Source organism: Herpailurus yagouaroundi, unplaced genomic scaffold (assembly GCF_014898765.1).
Source record: "Herpailurus yagouaroundi ecotype Mexico unplaced genomic scaffold, PumYag 141, whole genome shotgun sequence".
NCBI lineage: Eukaryota > Metazoa > Chordata > Mammalia > Carnivora > Felidae > Herpailurus > Herpailurus yagouaroundi.
In genome coordinates this window covers 12,502,455-12,519,994 of record NW_024412396.1, presented here as the reverse complement: position 1 = coordinate 12,519,994, position 17,540 = coordinate 12,502,455, and the positions used below count along the sequence as shown (strand labels likewise).

At 44.8% G+C, this 17,540-nt stretch overlaps 1 protein-coding gene across 1 annotated transcript in view; it reads left to right on the top strand.

The window, feature by feature from the left end:
* The first annotated feature begins 1,691 nt into the window (after positions 1-1,691).
* Positions 1,692-17,540, top strand: part of EGLN3 (egl-9 family hypoxia inducible factor 3) — a 30,227-nt gene continuing 14,378 nt past the window's right edge. Inside the window, exon 1 of the mRNA XM_040476906.1 lies at positions 1,692-2,370. Coding sequence (XP_040332840.1) covers positions 2,014-2,370 — 357 coding nt within the window. The 5' untranslated portion in view covers positions 1,692-2,013. The remainder of the gene's footprint in view (positions 2,371-17,540) is intronic.

Genomic DNA, 17,540 nt, shown 5'->3' with positions numbered 1-17,540 from the left:
TCCCTTGGATAAATGCCTAGTAGTGCAATTGCTGGGTTGTAGGGTAGTTCTATTTTTAGTTTTTTGAGGAACCTCCATACTGTTTTCCAGAGTGCCTGCACCAGCTTGCATTCCCATTACAGTGACTTTTCTTTAGGCAGGTTCCCCCAGGTCCTCAAGCCAATAGACCCCTCCTGCAGCCTTTCAGACAAGTCCAGACGTGCCCTGGACCCTCGTGGAGGTTGCCATGGCTAAGGGTTGCACACCAGATTCCCAGTCACTTTTATTAGGGGTGGGGGGGTCCCAGGATGATGGACTCCTGTCATTATGGAGCTGCTGTGGAAATTTGCACAACAGCTCCTTGAGGCTGGCCAAGTCAAGCCTTTACCCCAGTTGGTGCAGCTCCTGTTGAAAGGTCATGCTGACAGTGCCAACAGTCACTATCCTGGCAGGGAACCTCCTCTCAGTAAAACAGAAGTTTTACCAAGGTTTCTTATGGACCGCTCCTCCTGAACATTCCTCAGGTTCTTAGGCCACTAGGCGCTCTGTCTGCTTCTTTTCACCATGTAGCAGCGGTGTCTTTTCCTATCCTACTCTTTGTTCTTGGCCTGGATTTCCCTCTATTGCTCCCTTGCATATCTTACCTCTAGCATGCAGAGAGGAGAGGGGTGTACAAAAAAGATGCAGAGGATTGTGTACAAAGTACACAATACCTGTAAAGCCTGTACATTCTTTTGTTCAACTTAAATGAAGAACCTGAATGCAATCCAATGTAAAATTTAAAATATGGAAATGACTTTGCATGCAATTTATGGATCTCTTTCCCCTGATTCTGATCTCTGGTGTTTGGCAGGAAACAGAATGAAAAATCCATAAAGCAGTCAGCTTACCTTTGGGTAACTAAAAAGTCTTCCAGGTGGTGTCCGTCCCTCCTGTGTAGGTGTAGATTCTTTAGAAAAAGTGAGATTGGAAACCTAAAATTTAGTCTATTTTTGAGGGGATTTACCTATAGGGCTGTTACATGAGCATGTGATTGATTCTGAAGGCAGGCTTTCAGAGCATCCTATTTCAGTAAGAAGCTTTAAAGAGAAGTTGATGGAAACATCCAGCAAAGCAAAACACAGCATTTTCAGGGTTCAATCAGATAGTACCCAGCATTTTTTCATTGTGCACATCCACTCCTCCCCGCCCCCCTCCCCATTGAGAGAGCACAGGGCTTTGCACATAGTAGGGGTTAGGGAAATGTTTGTTAATTTTAGTTAAAACTGGATTTCTCCCAGTCTCTCAGTGGCTGGAGCCTCCTGACGTCGGTCAAACAGCAGAGGAAAGGGGAATAAGGAAAGGCACCAGTAAAGCTGTAAGGAGGTCACTGTTTAATATACATATTTGTTCGTGGGTTTGTTGTTCTGTTCAAGGGGTGACTAGCCCAGAACGTGGCAGTAAACTGTGCTAATTTCATTTACATTTTAAGAGTTGGGATCTAAGTTTGTTATGGGATTTTATGCAAAACATATGCAAATCGATAGCATTCTAAAAATTCCCTGTGTTCTCCAGCCTCTCCCTGAGACACAAACAAGTGAGGCTGGCGCCGGGCAGTGGTAGACGGGGAGTGGGTGACTGGCCCGGGGAAGGGCTGTCCCAGAGGCGGTCCCGGGGCGGGGCCTGGGCGGGGCCGGTGACGCGCCTAGTCGGCCGGCTTGGGGGCTGGACCTTAGCCTCTCCCCGCCTGGGGCCGCGGCCGCACCGGGGGTGGCTCCGCATCTCCAAAAGGGGCCCTCCGACTCTTCGCTGGGCCAGTCCGGCGCTGGGTCGTGGAACCCCGCGCAACTCCCGCTGGTTTCTGAAGGGATCTCTCCTCCAGAGTTTCGAGCAACTTTCCCCTCTGCCTGGCGCGGCGGTGGCTCGGGGACCGTGGCCGCCGCAGGTAGCTGAACCCCGAGCCACGCTCCCCGAGCCTCGGCTGCGCGCGCGCGCGTAGGTCGCTCCGGGTCTCAGTGCACGCTGGGGATCCCCGAGCTCGGTTCTGCGGGCGAGATGCCCCTGGGACACATCATGAGGCTGGATCTGGAGAAGATCGCCCTGGAGTACATCGTGCCCTGTCTGCACGAGGTCGGCTTCTGTTACCTGGACAACTTCCTGGGCGAAGTGGTGGGCGACTGCGTCCTGGAGCGCGTCAAGCAGCTGCACTGCAACGGGGCCCTGCGGGACGGCCAGTTGGCGGGGCCCCGCGCCGGTGTCTCCAAGCGGCACCTGCGGGGAGACCAAATCACGTGGATCGGGGGCAATGAGGAGGGCTGCGAGGCCATCAGCTTCCTCCTGTCCCTCATTGACAGGCTTGTCCTGTACTGCGGGAGCCGGCTGGGCAAATACTACGTCAAGGAAAGGTCCAAGGTAGGACGCGCGCGCGGGCTCCCCGCCACCGCTGTAGCCCGCGGGGACCCGGGACATTAGGAGCCCGTTGTCTGTTGCCTTCGCGAGGCTGCAAGTGAACTTTAGTTTTTAACCAAGAAGCGAGAAGTCGGTCTGGTTCCCCCTCCCCCACACCTCCTCGGAGCGAAAAATCTATGCGGAGGACTCAGGTGTATAATTCCGACGACCTGATGTTCACTGAAATATAATGGGTCTGGTGGCTCGTACAAACCGGATAAGCTGTGGGATTTTGGTCTGATTTTAATACGTGGGGGTTCTCAAAGGTCCAGATGGGGGTCAGGATATTAGGAGCATTGTGTATGAGCTGAGACAGGTGTGAGTTATTGATATTGTATGTCCACTCTAAAGTCACCTAATACTGTACTTCACCCCGTTCAGAGGGTATTCCTGCCAAAGCTCTCTTAAAAGAATTCTGGAGCCGGTTGTGATTTTGCAATGTAGCCTTTCGTTTGTGGAGTTTGGCAGGTGTGATAGAAGTCTGACCTGAGAAAGAGGAAAGCTCCTCTTGACTTTTGAGTGCTGCCCTTGGCTAATTGCACCCAGGACACTATTGGATCATCTCCTTGGCTGGGAAAAGTCTCTTGGTCCTGAGCCCTACACCACCACCTTCCCTTTCCCAACTATCAATCGATGGAGAAATCCACTCAGAACTAATTAAGAGATGGGGAGAGGTAGTGAAGTACCTCTGGAAAGAAACCATGTTTTTGTTCACACCACCCAAAGTGACTCCCTGGGTGGTAATTTATCTTGGAAACATTTGCAGGTAGATTGGCAGAAATAGGGAACGTGTAGCACCATGATATTGGTCCATGTACATAACTTTGGGGTAGTCCCATCTACTCAGTCTTTTCTACAAATGATAATGCGGCCATTTTCCGGTGGCAGTTCTGAGTGACTTGCACTTGAATTTGCGGACTGGTCAAGGGGCACTCAGAACTGTGGAAAACTTCACTATAACACAGAGAGGCAAAGCATGCTAGCACGGGAAGGAAGGTGCACCATTCTTTAACAATATATGCAGTATAATCTCAGTTTAAGGTTAACCTTTTGATGAAACATACCCTTATTGTCACATTTGTCTCTTAGGTGTCGGGGACACTGCTAATATAGGGCAAGTGGTGAAGACTGGAAATGTGTAGAAACGAAGGGGTTGGAGTGGGGGAAACAGAGTAGGGGAGAAGCAGATTGCTGTATGCCTGTCAAGCCAGGAGGACATGAATAGAATGTGTGAACCCACAGTTGTTAATCGGACGCAAATAAAGTAAATGTTAGGCGAAAATGCTGCTCTCTAAATTTTATTTTGATTTGGGGAAAATCCAGAGTTACCTGGACTGTAAAGAAGATTGACGTTCAAGTGTGTCTTTACCCTTCGTCTGTCGTTTGGGTGTGTGTTAGAAAGCTGTTTGTCTTGGTTAGCTTTGTTTTTGCAGTGACTGACCTTGCTTACCGGGCTGGGAATGGGGAGGGGGGAAGGGCTAGCCTCAGTGTCACAGAAGTGCTTGTTGCTTTAATCTGGAAGAGCAGATGGCTTCTTATCAGTTTTAAAGTTTCATTTAAACTCAGGTGCTAAGAGTTTTACCTCCAGCATTCTAGGAACATACTGTGTTCTGAGGGAGGTCAGAATTAATTGGTAGAAAGACATCACTAACATATTTCAGAGTTAAGTATTTGTATTTGGCTTTGATTTGAAGGACAGTGGTTGGGTTTTAGGCTAGATTTCAGGCAAACTGAATGAAAAACACTGTGTACGTCTGGATAAGGAAAAAGAAAGATCTCTAGATAAGATTCTTTAGTTATAGATTATCTTCTGGGTAGAACAAGTAACTCCTCAGTTAACCCTTTCAGAAGGTGACTGTGAATTGAAAGGAGAAATTCATCTTTTGTCCATACCTGGATTTCCAGCTTTTCTTTGGTTGTCGTGGCACAGAACTCTTCATTCCTGTCCTTTAGAAAAATCACCTCTAGACTGGGATACTCCCTGGTCAACTGGAGCCCAATGTAAACCAGGCTTGAGCAAATTTTATTAAGAGTCAAAAAATAAAAAAGTTTGATTTGCCTGTATAAGGAATTCTCCTTAGCTTTGTGGCCTTGGGTCTCTTGTTTGATGTCCATTATTAAGGCATGGTAGAAAAACAGTCCATTAATACATGATTTATATTAGTTTCAAGTTAGTTTAACTTTCTTCTCTTCCCTCAACCGAGTGCCTTACTCTGTGCCATTTCCCAGATTAGCGATACAGACCCAGTTTCCTGCTGCATCCTCCAAGCAGGTTTTAGTAGAAACTAAATTTTTAAAAGGCACAGTTTATACAGTTATTTTCAACATTTATTTGTAACTTTTTATTAAGGAAAATTTCAAACAGGTGTATAATGTGGAGAGGTTAGTATAATGAATTATGCTCCTAGGACCCATTTTCAACAATTGCCAATTTATACATTTATTTTACACCAATTTCTTTTAGATATTTCTTGGGGCTTGTCTGTTAACCCATTCATCCTAGTTAAATACTTTTTTTCCCCTGGACTTTTAAAGGTCATTGAATAATGCAAGAATGCCCTTTATCTCAATGAAGCAAAAGCAAAGGCATTGGGAGTAAAATAGAGGTATATATATTGGACCTAAAAATTGGAATTGTGGAAGAGTATGGAAAGAAATACTAAAAGGTTCCCCCTCCCTGCCAAAAAAGTTGTCACCAGTCAGAGTTTATCTCCCTCCAGTTTGTTGGAGAAAAATCCAAGGGTGCTGGAGACCCTCTGGGGAAGCGGGTTTCCTAAAATGTGCAGCAGCATGGCGCCCCCTAACTTCAAGCATGGTCATTGCTTTCAGGCTATCGAGATTTCTTATCTATTACTTACTCCCTTTTGGAGAATTTAGACCATATCCAAGATAAATATTGGTCATAATTTGCTCCTTTTGCTTTGGCTGCCTAGATCTTGAAAATGGCTGTTTTCCAGAGAACGTGAAATTCATGGAACCAAATGTTCTCCTGCTTGAAGCATCTCACTGCAGACTCACTAGTTAGTAACTTTAAGAATAGGAACTACTTTTTATTGAGCAGTTTGCCCTGTCTGGCACTGTGCTCAGCACTTTATAAACACTGTCTATCTGACTTAGTCTTCGGAACCACAATCTTCAGCACGCTGAGTGATTAAATCATTTCCCCAAGGTCGCAAAGGGAGCCAGAAGAAACCATTTATTATAGGTGTTAGGGGTTTAGGCTTGAGCTCAGTAACTTTGTGGCCTTAGGTAAGTTGCTTAGTTTTCGCCAAGTGTGAAATGGGGGATAATAATACCTTAAAGCTTTTCGGGGGGGAAGGAGCATTAAACAAGATAATGTACATAAAATTCTTAGAATTCCGTGCCCCCATAAATGTTACGAAGCTGTAACCTGAAGATTTAGAATTCTTTCCTTTTCTTTCTTTCTTTTTTTTTTTTAAGATTGAGAATTCTTACGTGGATCTTACAGAGTTTGTGTTCTTGACTATAATGCTTCTGCTTTTTGTCCTTTCATTTATCTGGCCCGCGTACACTCTGTGTGGGGTACTTTGCAGGGGGCGGGGATACAGAGGTAAACAGGCATAGACGCTGCCTCATGGAGCTTCTATGCCCATGTGCTTGTGAACGGTAGGATTCTCTAGTTCACACCTGATTAATTTGCAAGCTGAAAACAGCAAAAAAGACAAAACCCAAAGACTGAAGAAGAAAGCGTGGAGTGCTGTGCTCATGTATTTGTTAACAAGGTTGGTTATTAGGATCCCTGACTGGAGTAGTTCTGGACGATGGGGTCATGGGAGGAAGTTGTACTGTGAACAGATAGATCAGTCCCGAGCCGGTCCAGACAAATGATAATTCAGCAATAAGTTACGAATAAAAGAAAACATGTTGCAAGGTGGTGGGTTTGTTCGTCTGCTGCGGTTTGTTCGTCTGCTGCTGAGCAGTAGCAGTTGTGGCCCACCCTTCTCGTGATATCAGGAATGTCTTTTCCTCAAGGGGGCTTATTATCATGGTTGAAAGCTGCTTTAAATAAAAAGGGGATAAAATACTTCACAAATCAGGATATGTCTCAGGACCCTAGCGTAGGAAACACCATCAGGGTTCACAGAAGACCAGAATCACGAACTTGGAACCAGAAAGTCCTAAGGCCAGCTGGTGTATTAGTTTTTTTCTCTGGAGCTTTATGGCCTTTGTCTTTGCTCCGCTCTGGATTTCTTCCTCAATCTTCTTACCATCTTGCTTTGGCTGCTTCTCTATGCATATGGCTCAAGATGGCGGCCCCACAGCCATCTTGGAGGCCACCTCAGCCTAAGTCTGAGATCAACAGAGGCTTGACTAACATTCTGGAATCCCTGTTTTCATTCTCTGGAGTAAAGTTTGATGGTTTCACCTTGGCCCTGGGGACCTAACAGCCTGGCTTGAGGGTGGTAGTGGGGCATGTAGTATCATGTGAAACAGTGGTTATCAGGGCCCATGAAAGGTCCCGTTCTCAGAATATGGTGTTTGAGGACCAGACACGATGCGTGGTGTCTCTGTAAGTAAGATCTTAAAAGTCTGCCTGTGAATAAGGTGCTTTAGGGGGGAGGAGGCATGGAGTTTGAAGCACTGGAATATCTTCTTGTAAGGATGTGAGGAATGTCTATAAAAGGTTTTGTATTTAAAAATAGCTTAGCTCCTGGAGGCAGGGTATTCATTCAAGGAAATAATTTATAAAATACAGCCTCAGTTGACAGTGAAGCAGGTTTCCCCATTGGGTGAATTCTTATCGTGTTCCTGGTCCATTTTGTTGAATGACACTTAGGAGCAAAGAAAAGACAATAGGGGCACACGTGTGTGTGTGTTTACCTTATAATGTCTTTTGCTCAATTTTGGGCCACTGGCCCCTCCACCGCAACCTTACCTGCTTTGCGGTGAGGTGGCAAATCAGCGGGTGTCAGTTTATTTATTCACAAATCATTAAATGCCTTGTGCTGAGGTAGACCTGTGCATGGATTGACACAGGGAGGTAGAAGGTGATTACAGAACTACCTGAAGAAGTATGCTGAAAATAGAAAGTGAGGTGAGATAGTTTTGTGGGTTTTTTTTTAATGTTTTTATTTTTTGAGGGACAGAGACAGACAGAGCGCTAGTTGGGGAGGGGCAGAGAGAGAGGGAGACACAGAATCCGAAGCAGGCTCCAGGCTCTGAGCTGTCAGCGCAGAGCCCGACGTGGGGCTCGAACCCACAAACCATGAGATCGTGACCTGAGCCGAAGCCGGATGCTCAACCGACTGAGCCACCCAGGTGCCCTGAGAGTGGGGCGAGATAGTTGTCACTAACTTTGCTTTGCCTTTTTCTGGTTATATAGTCCACTTATCCAGTGATTTGTCATTTTTGTTTCTCTTCTTTGGGCTTTCAGCAACTTCTCTATTTACTTAAAATGAGAAGTGACCAAAATACACTTAAAGTAAGTGGCCCCAAATACTCAGAACTTTAATAATACAGGTTTTTGAGCTAACGAGGTATGAGAAATCACACCTGTGTTGTCTGTCAGTCGTTCCGCAGGTAAGGTGTTTTTATATTTGGAAAGATGAAGCCTTATACAAGCCCTGGAAGGAGGGATTGGGGCGTGTCTTGGGCCTGAGCAAAGGTGCCTTAGAGAGGGGCTCTCCTGGTTAGGCTTGCTCCATGAGTCAGGTAGACCAAGAGACAGGGTCGTTAGGTTAATTCACCTGCACCAGCACATGATTTGGGGATTTTAAATATAATTATGACTTTAAGTTAATAAACATCCTTAAGTGGAATTATGTGCATCCACCCTTAGGTGGAATTATGTGCATTTGACTTTTGGGTGTCATGAATGATTTCCCTTTCTGACCTTGCTCCGCTCAAGCCAAATTTGTAAATTCCTCCCTGTATCCTGACTCTGGCTAGAAATATTTCAAATTTGTAAATAGCACGCAGTCTTGCATATTACAACTGCATTCTGAAAACACACCATGTATGGAAGATTTCTCCGCTGAAGCTTCAAAGTGGGGTGGAGTTAACCCATAATGAGCAGAGCACATCTGAGAAGCATCGTGCACTTCCAGCATCATGCACTCCAGGATAAAACTTGGTGAACCTTGCCTGTGGGCCACGTTTGCTCAGTTTGGCAAGACTTCTGCTTCTGAATCACCTTTGTGGTCTTGGGTACAGTAAGTGACATATTGACCCAAGTCTACTGAGCACCAAGGAGCAGCTTACAGGTTAGCACTATAGAGGAGGTTATTAATTCTTTGTTAATTATTACAGCAACAGATTTGCTAATTCCTTTGTAGTATCACTTTGTAGTTGTTAACTAATATTGCTCTAAGAAATGGGTGTCATTTTTCTCTAGTGTTTGTCAAATGCTGCCGTTCTGACTGTAATGATAGCTCAGATGTCTTCTGCTGGGCAACTGCCAGGGGTGCCCAGCGGGTAGTGGAATCCAGAGGCACTGGAATTGTAAATGCGACAGACAGATCATTTTATGTTGCCAGACTAAGGAATTCGGTTTTGGCAGATTGCCAGGAGCCGTTGATTTGGCTCTGATTCAGAGCCATGTGTCTGTTTACCAAGCAAGATTAGTTAGCTTGGTTCATTATACGTACAATTTATACCCCGTTTCCAGCGATTATTTCAATCTTAAACCAACATGGGACTTGCCTTAATTTTGTGTCTTCTTTTGATAATGATTTGTGCGTTACATTCCTATTCTTGGTTTTGGTGTGCTGGTAGTGATTGAGGGTTATATTTTTCACTCCCTCCCCCAACTCAATCCCAGCCTTCCAGACATGTGGGTTTATAGTCGTATAATGCAGGCTTTCAGATCTTGTACTGGATTCCCTCATTCGGTACCTACTTACTGAGCATCCCTCATGATCAGTGTCATGTGATTGTATATACCTCCTTATTAGGCCAAGCCAGCTTTTTATTCTGTAGGGGAGATAATAGTGATCACTGTTTCTCAAGTTCTGGAATAAAAGTGGCTGTTTCCTAGTAGATATTATTTTTCCTTCCAAAATGGGACCAAAATACTATTCCCATGTAAAAACAGTTCCAAGATACAAAGACTCAAAGAATAGGATAGTCGTCCCGATTAGTTCTTCACTGGGAAGAAAACAAAATGAAAAACTCAATTCCAGCTGTCAATGACATCTCTTTTTGGTTCTACGAGGGGGGACGTGAAGTTGTTTTGAAGTATTCAGGGTACTACTCTTCTGAGCATTGTTTGGGAGTAGTAAGGACATGGCTGTTTGAAACAGACTGAGCATCTCTTGGAGTGTGCTCTGTGTTCTCGGGACGCAACACATCGAACATAGATTCTGCCTGGGCCCCTCCCTCGACGTTCCCTCCTATTTCTACCTCATCGTTCTAGTTAAACCTGAGGGACTATTACTCAGAGTTTCATGCCCCACACAGAATTGACAGTGAGTCTTTTGTGTGTCTGTGTGTGTTTGGGATGGCTTCGTTCCGCCTCATACTGTTTTGCAGGTTAATTTGAATGATGGGAGTGGATAAACAAAACCTTTTATTTTATTTATTTATTTTTTTTCTAAGATTTTGTTTTTACATCTTTACACCTATTTTGGGGGCTCACACTCAACCCCGAGACCAAGAGTCACATGCTCTGTGGACGGAGCCAGCCAGCCAGGCACCCCGAAATAGAATCTTTTTAAAACACAAAACATTGGCGGTGCTGCCTCTGTGGCGCAGTCGGTTAAGCATCCGACTTCGACTCAGGTCATGATCTCACAGTCCGTGAGTTCGAGCCCCGCATCGGGCTCTGTGCTGACAGCTCAGAGCCTGGAGCCTGCTTCGGATTCTGTGTCTCCCTCTCTCTATGCCCCTCCCCTGCCCCTGCTCACACTTGCGTGTGTGTGTGTGTGTGTGTGTGTGTGTGTCTCAAAAATAAATAAACATTAAAAAAAATTTTTTTTTTAATTTTAAAACAAAATATTCAACACAGGCAGGAACATGCAGTAAGTATTATTGGTCAAAATTTGGCCTATTTTGTACTGTTTTGGCTTTTTGCCTTTGTTTTGTTTTAGGTTTGCTGTGGAACCTCAAGGTTTGTCTTTTTTTTTTTTCTCTTAACAAAATTTTTTTTTGCCTTCATAGTAGAAATCCCTGAGGAGGGAATTATTTTCAAGCGACTGATTTTAACCATAGATCACCTGCCTTTGTTTCTCATTCTCCGTGTGATCCGTTTTAATGTGATTTTGCCAGAATGTAAGTAGTGTAAAACTCAACACTAATCATGTAGTCTCCATGCACTAAAAAAAAACAACAACCATGCTCTCACCCCATTGTCCACTGTACGTGCTGTGAACTTCTTACCCTGTCATTTAAGGCCCTCCATGTGACCTCATCTGACCCCATCTGCTTAATCTCCTGCTGACCCACTACCTTCCGTCCCAGTCCCTGAAATACTAGAAGCTGATTTGCCAGGCCCACTGAGCCTCCCTATTGTCTTGCGCTCTTCAGAATGCATCTTAGGTGCCTTTTCCATGAAGTTTTCCCTTCGGCAGCCTAGAACTCTGTGGGTAGCTCAGGCCAAGCCTCCCCACTACATGCACGCATACATGAATGTATTTATTTACCTACTTACTTGCTTACCCTGCCGTCCACTTACTTATAAATTCCTCAACGGCAGACACTGGTAAACTTGATATTTATATAGATATATATAGTCTCTTACAGTTCATAGGTGTTTGACTTAATTTCATCTTCAAAAGGAACTTTGATTTCAAAGGCTGTCAGGGTGTCAAAAAAGCTATGAATATTTTGTTAGGTGAAAAAAACAAAAGATTTTGCACTGTGGCCCCTAATTTCATGTCAAAGTGTTTAAATATTTTATTACGTTAATGTGCTCCGAAGGAGCATCTCAAAGAGAGGACTTTGGCTTTATAAGGTTGTTTTTTTTTTTTTTTTTTTTTTTCTTCTCAGTTCTGAAATTTTTTTCTTGGCCCCAGGGGGTAAGGTCTCCAGGTCATACCCAGATCCTGGCAGCTCCTACCGGAGGGGTCTGGCTCAGAGAAGCAAGAACACCCAGGACCGTGAGGTTCAAGCCCTGGCTTCTGATCCTGGCTCTGGCAAGTGGTGTCTCGGGACCTCAGTTTCCACTTCTTCATGAACGAGATGGATTTTTTATTTTTATATTTTAATTTAATTTAATTGGGAGCTACCACTAGACCCTAGGATGGGTACTTTACATTTTAGTTCAGTGACCTGAGCCGAAATCAAGAGTCAGACGCTCAACTGCCTGAGCCACCCAGGCGCCCCTAATTTTTTTTCTTAATTGGTCATTTATCTTCTGACTTTGAAACAAGTCTGAAAACCTTGGCTGGTTTTGTGATCTTGGGCCAGTCAGTTTTCCGAACCTTACGTTCCTCCTCTAGAACATGGATACGATATTTAACTACCTCCAAGATGATAGGGAGTTAAATGAAAATTGAGACTAAATTTCCATCTGAGAGGGCAAATAGGTGCTCCCAGTGCCTCTTATTTGATTCCCGAAGAGACTCCTACCAGCAGTCACACTCCAGCGCTGACATGACAGTAATCCTCAACAATGCTACAGAGTTACAATTGGAATGTTTCCTGCCAGCTTTAGGAATCACACTGCAAAGCCTGTGCCAGAAACTGCCTGAGGAATTCTCTCACTTCCTGCTCTATGCACCGCCCCCTCCACCAACGACCACCCTCCCCAGATTCACTAGTGACAGTCGCCTCCTTAACGCTTTACCTTTTATCATCCAGGGCGAGGTGTTGCACAAAATCTGTTGGTTTTGCCACAGAACAGCCATGGTTCTCGAAGTGTGCTTGTTGGACCGGCCGCATCAGGATTACCTGGAAATCTGCTACATAAATATGAGTTTTGGGGCCTTCGCCCCGAACCTAGTGAGTCAGAAACTCACGAGTCTTCCAGGTGTTTCTCACACGTGCTAAAGTTTGAGAAGCGCGGAGTAAAGTAAGAGGAGGCCAAATAGGGGTGGTGCTATATCTTCTTATACTTTCTTAGTCAGAAAATCAAAGTTCAGTCATTTGATCAGATGTGAGCTAATTCATTGCTAGAACTGAAACATACAAGCATGTGTAGTTTATTCGGGAAATTTTTGAGAAAAAGCCACCACATGTTATTAACATGTTCACACATTGTTTTTGTGTTATTTGTAACAGTTAACCTTAAATTTTCTAGAGCCAGAATTGGAGCGAAATTGGGAACCGATTCCCTCCTGTTCACGGTGAACAGAGGCGGAAGGAAGAGTCTTTGGGAATGAACTGCAGCGTGTTGCTTTCCCTCCTGTGTCTAACAGTCTTGCGAGAAGTGGGAGCTGAAGGCACCAGGAGGAAGGGGGAAGAATACTAGTGATCTGGGATGAGCACAGACTGGAAGCACAGATTGCCTTGATTTCGTGCTCACTCTTCTGTGCTCCCCGTGGACACCACACAGAAGTCTGAGGTGGTCCCTGGCCCTTGTCCCGTGGAAGGCCCTTGTCCCGTGGAAGGCTGCAGTGAGGAGCCCTTTGGGGGTGGGGCAGGGGGCGGGGGAGGGGAACACGGACAACTGAATCCAGCTTGATGGGAATCAAAGGTGCCACCGGGAGGAGGCTGGGGACTAGCAGCTCTTTGCCTCTTCTGATTGCTTGCCTTGGAGGCCTTCGATTTCCCCGTTCAAAGTTCGAGCCTGCGTTTGGTAAGTCACGGGAGTCATCCGAGGCTCACCCTTGCTGCTTTATCGTGGAGTGGAAGCAGGCGCTCTGGAAATAAGAGCACCTGTTTTCAGTTAACAAATGTTTCCTGATATTTTAGAAGCAGTGTTTAGTGGTGGAAAGGTCACGCTTAGTTCTATAATGTTCCATGAGTTACTTTTGGTTCCTGATTCGGTTCCTATGTTTGTAAAATAGGGCTTGTATATAAGGAGAACATGGGGAGAATTAAATTAATGACCCCTGTCCCCCAAATTCAGAGCCAGGCACTCCTTTATTTCTAGTCCCCTTGCCGCTCCTGAAATAGTTTATACTTTATTCTCAGAGGAGCCTTTTACTTTCTACTCCTCTAAGTTCCTCCTTCTAGATCTTACCCCTCCTCTAAGCCTCAGGTCTGTGTCCAGTGTATTCTAATTAACGTGATTTTAAGAAGTTCTGTATTCAGTGAGTTCCAGTTCACATGGAAGCAGTGGATTTGTCTCCTAAACAGGCTTTGGCCATGAGGAAGGAAAATTCATCTCATCCCTGGGATTCCTCTGAGTTTACCAGGTGCTGCTCCTTTTGCAAATACATTTTTGTATTTATGTTAAATTTTTATAAAGATATTTTTAATTTTTTTATTTGCATTTTTGAGAAAGAGAGCTCGTGCAAGTGAGGGTGGAGAGAGAGAGAGAGGGAGAGAGAGAGAGAGAGAAAGGGAGAGAGAGAGAGTCTCTTAAGTAGGCTCCATGCTTAGCCCAGAGCCTGATGTGGGGCTCAGCACACAGCCTGTCTGTCACGGCCCTGGGATCATGACCTGAGCTAAAATCGAGTTGATGTTCAACCAACTGAGCCACCCAGGAACGCCTAACATTTTTTTCTTAAAAAAAAACAAATTTTTTTTTTTAATGTTTACTTATTTTTGAGAGAGAGCGTGAGCGTGGGGGAAGGGGGCACAGAGTGAGAGGGAGACACAGAATCTGAAGCAGGCTCCGGGGTCTGAGCTGTCAGCACAGAGCCTGAGACGGGGCTTGAACTCACGAACCATGAGATCATGACTTGAGCCCAAGTTGGACGTTTAACTGACTGAGCCACCACCCAGGCTCCCCCTAAAATTTTTGCTTAATTGGTCATTTATCTTCTGACTTTGGAACAAGTCTGAAAACCTTGACTGGTGCTGACCTGAGCTAACAAGGAAAGGTCCTGAGAGGCTCATTTCCTCCCGTAGAACCTGGGCCTGGAAAGAGCAGCCTGGGATGACTTGGGCTAGTTGTTGAGCAGTTGCATCCTAAGTAGATGTGGGCCCTGCCAGGGCTGCTAAGTGTTTAGAATGGGAGTGAATTTGTCCTCCAGTGGGAGTAACTGAAGCAGAGACCATGTAGACCGCTGGTACTTTGAGGCAAGATTCAGAGTCAGTTTCCTCGGCTCTGTGCTTTTTGTTAACCGCTGCCCACCCTCCACCACCTTGGAGCCTTGGTTCCCAGACTCCGTGCCAAGCATGCTGCTTTTTCATAGTTGGTGATTTTTTTCTTTTTTTGCATTTTACAATTTTCTATGATTGTGGAAAGAGTTATAGGCAGGGGTGAGAAGGCCTTCAAATGCCTCAGGTAGAACTGAAGATCTCTGTTCCCTCAAAAATGGATGAACTGGTTAATGTTGGACATGAAGTAAGCTGTGCAGATACAGCATGACTTGGTGATGATGGCCTCATGCTCTGCGGCCAGACTAACTGGGTTCAAAAAGGAAAGTTACCTAACCTCCTCGTGCCTCAGTTTCCTCATCTGTAAAACGGAGGTAATGATGGTTCCTGCCTTATGGGTTATTATGAATATTGAACGAGAGATTATTCGTGGAGCTCATACCACAGTGCCAGGCACGTTGTAAGCACCATCCAAATGTTTGTTCGGTAAACAGATGTGTCTACTGAATTTCGTGCGTTCTAATTCTAACTGATTTGCCATGTGTCATTTCTTTCGTTGAGCAGATATATCTTCCTAGGTGCTGAAATGCACACACAAATATAAGATCTGCACACACAAATATAGAAAGTTCTTTGACTTTATTTTTTCCAGCATATTTGCGGTGTTCCTAGTCAATACTCTGAAAATCCAGTGGGAATTGCAGGTGAAGTGTTTTCCCGGTTTTTCTTGGCTTAACAATATTGTTCCAAGGCATTTTTCATGATGTGTTTTGACTGGTAACTTTTTTTTTTTTTTTGTATATTACCCATTTATAAAATCTTGTCTTACCCGTTACATTTGAGTTATCATAGATTCCCTGAAATATGTTAGGATTCATTACAGATAAGACTTTAAGGACAGCCGCATTTAATTTTCTGACAATCCTGCAACCACCGATGTTTTCAGAGACTTCAGAGAGCTGCAGGTAAAGTTTTGTTTTTCTGATAAGGCTGTTTCTCACATCAAAAGAAGTTAAATATTGTGAGCCCCTACCCCCAGATCGCCTCAGGGATCACTCATGAATTTGTTTTTCTAGACAACAAAGATAACTTGTAGGTTCACCTGATAACTTTCAGGGTTAATGACTTCTACTGAGAACTTGTGAGCAGCGTGACTCAGGACAGACAGCTGCTGCTTACCTTCCCCGTAATCAGGAAACTAAATGGGGTGGTATGTGTAAAGCACCACCCCAAAGTGCCACCTGGCAACATAGGTCCTCGGGGAAATGGCAGCTGTTACAATATGGGGAAAGGTATAGGAAAGGATATGGTTAAACGCCCGTCTTAATGTCCTTCACCCTGAGTCTGGCTGACTTTTGCCAATTTCATAAGTGCAAGGAAGCCCTTATTCAAAACATTTCTCTGGTGACTGGAGTAGTGCTGGGGGAGGGCTATCCTGCGCCGGTTCCCTCCGCAGTCTGCCCTGCGGTGTGCTCGGGTGTGGGCTGGCTGCCACCCTCACGCAGCGCACGTAGCCCTGTCACTCAGCCGTCACCCTGCTGGCCCAGAGCCAGGCCTCCGGCGGGGGAAGGGCCGCCTTTCCAAACCCAAACAGCCTGTATTGATATGTCGATGTTCCCCGGCCTGTTTACTGTGCTTAATTGCAGAGCTCTGGCTGAATCCTCTCCAAGGAGAGGAATTAACCACAATTCAGAAAGGAATGACAATAGTTTCTTAAATTCTTGGCCTTGCAGAGTTTCAATAGCTTCTCTGGGGAAGATGATTCACTCAAGTTCATGCACGAAATGCAGGATTCCCTGTAATAGAATCTTGATCTAGTGCAGTTAGACTTTACAAGGCTGTGAATCCCCTGTGATTTTATATAGACTTGTGTGTGTGTATACGTGTGCATATTTCTGGGGTCGGGGTGGGAGCCTAACTCTTTAATGTAAGAATCTCAAGGGATTTTGCCATCCGGTAAAACTGTCATCGCTGAGCCAGGAGAACTAAATCGAAGGTTCTAAAGTCTGGGTAGTTGTTGATGGTTTGAATGATCCCCACACTAGAACCGAATTCCTCGTAGAGCAGCAGAACAAGGACACTGATGGAAAGGTCTGCCTGGGTTTTCAAGTGAAGATGGTAAATTTCAGCCTTTACAGGCATGATGCTCTCACCTGACCTGAAGGGCTGGGTAGATCCACATCACCAGAGCAACCAAGAGTTGGCTATACCTTCTTACTTTTCATTTTCAGAATTACTGAAGCTGTCACATTTCAAAAAAATTAATGCACGAGGGGCATGATGATTATTGCTCTAAACTGAAGGGGAGGTTTTGTGGAGCAGTGTTCTGGGTACATAGGTTCAGGTAGAGGCATTTTTAGTGTGGGTTTAGAACAAATGAGGAAGGCAGAAGTGGTTCTCCGTGTACAAGTCGAATAACGGAAAACATTTTAATGAATAACTTGAGGTTTGTTGAAAGGTTTACTTGCCTTACAGATGTATTTGTCTGGACTGTCTGGTGTTTTGCTTCTTCTGATTTGTCTGCTCGGACAACTTTGGGAAGGGGAACATGGTAGCTTGGCCACAGCTCACGTTATTGCCCACCAAAAACATATTTCCTATTTTCCCCTCGTTTTGTTACATCGCTCTTTAACTAGAGGCACTAGGAGGAAGGAGGTAGCTAGGTTTGCTCTTAACCAATGAGATAGATAACAGGCAAGATACCGAGATAACTAGTGACAGTTTGCACAGAGTTTCCTACTTTTTTCTCTAAAGTACCTCCATTATCTACAACTAATTTCTTTAGGTCAATCTGGATGAAGTTGGAATGAATGTATAAAGATTCTAAAGCACTTTTTATGTTTATGAGCTACTCATCATCACCTGGAGAGCTTTTGTTCAGTTTCAGATACAGGATGGGACTGGCCAATAGTGTGAACTTTGCAGAGTGTCATTTGTTGGAAACTCTTGGAGAAAGCTTTGCACGGTTGCCTTTATCTTGTCAAGATGTTTTATGACTAGTGCACAGTGGGAAATTAAGTGACGAG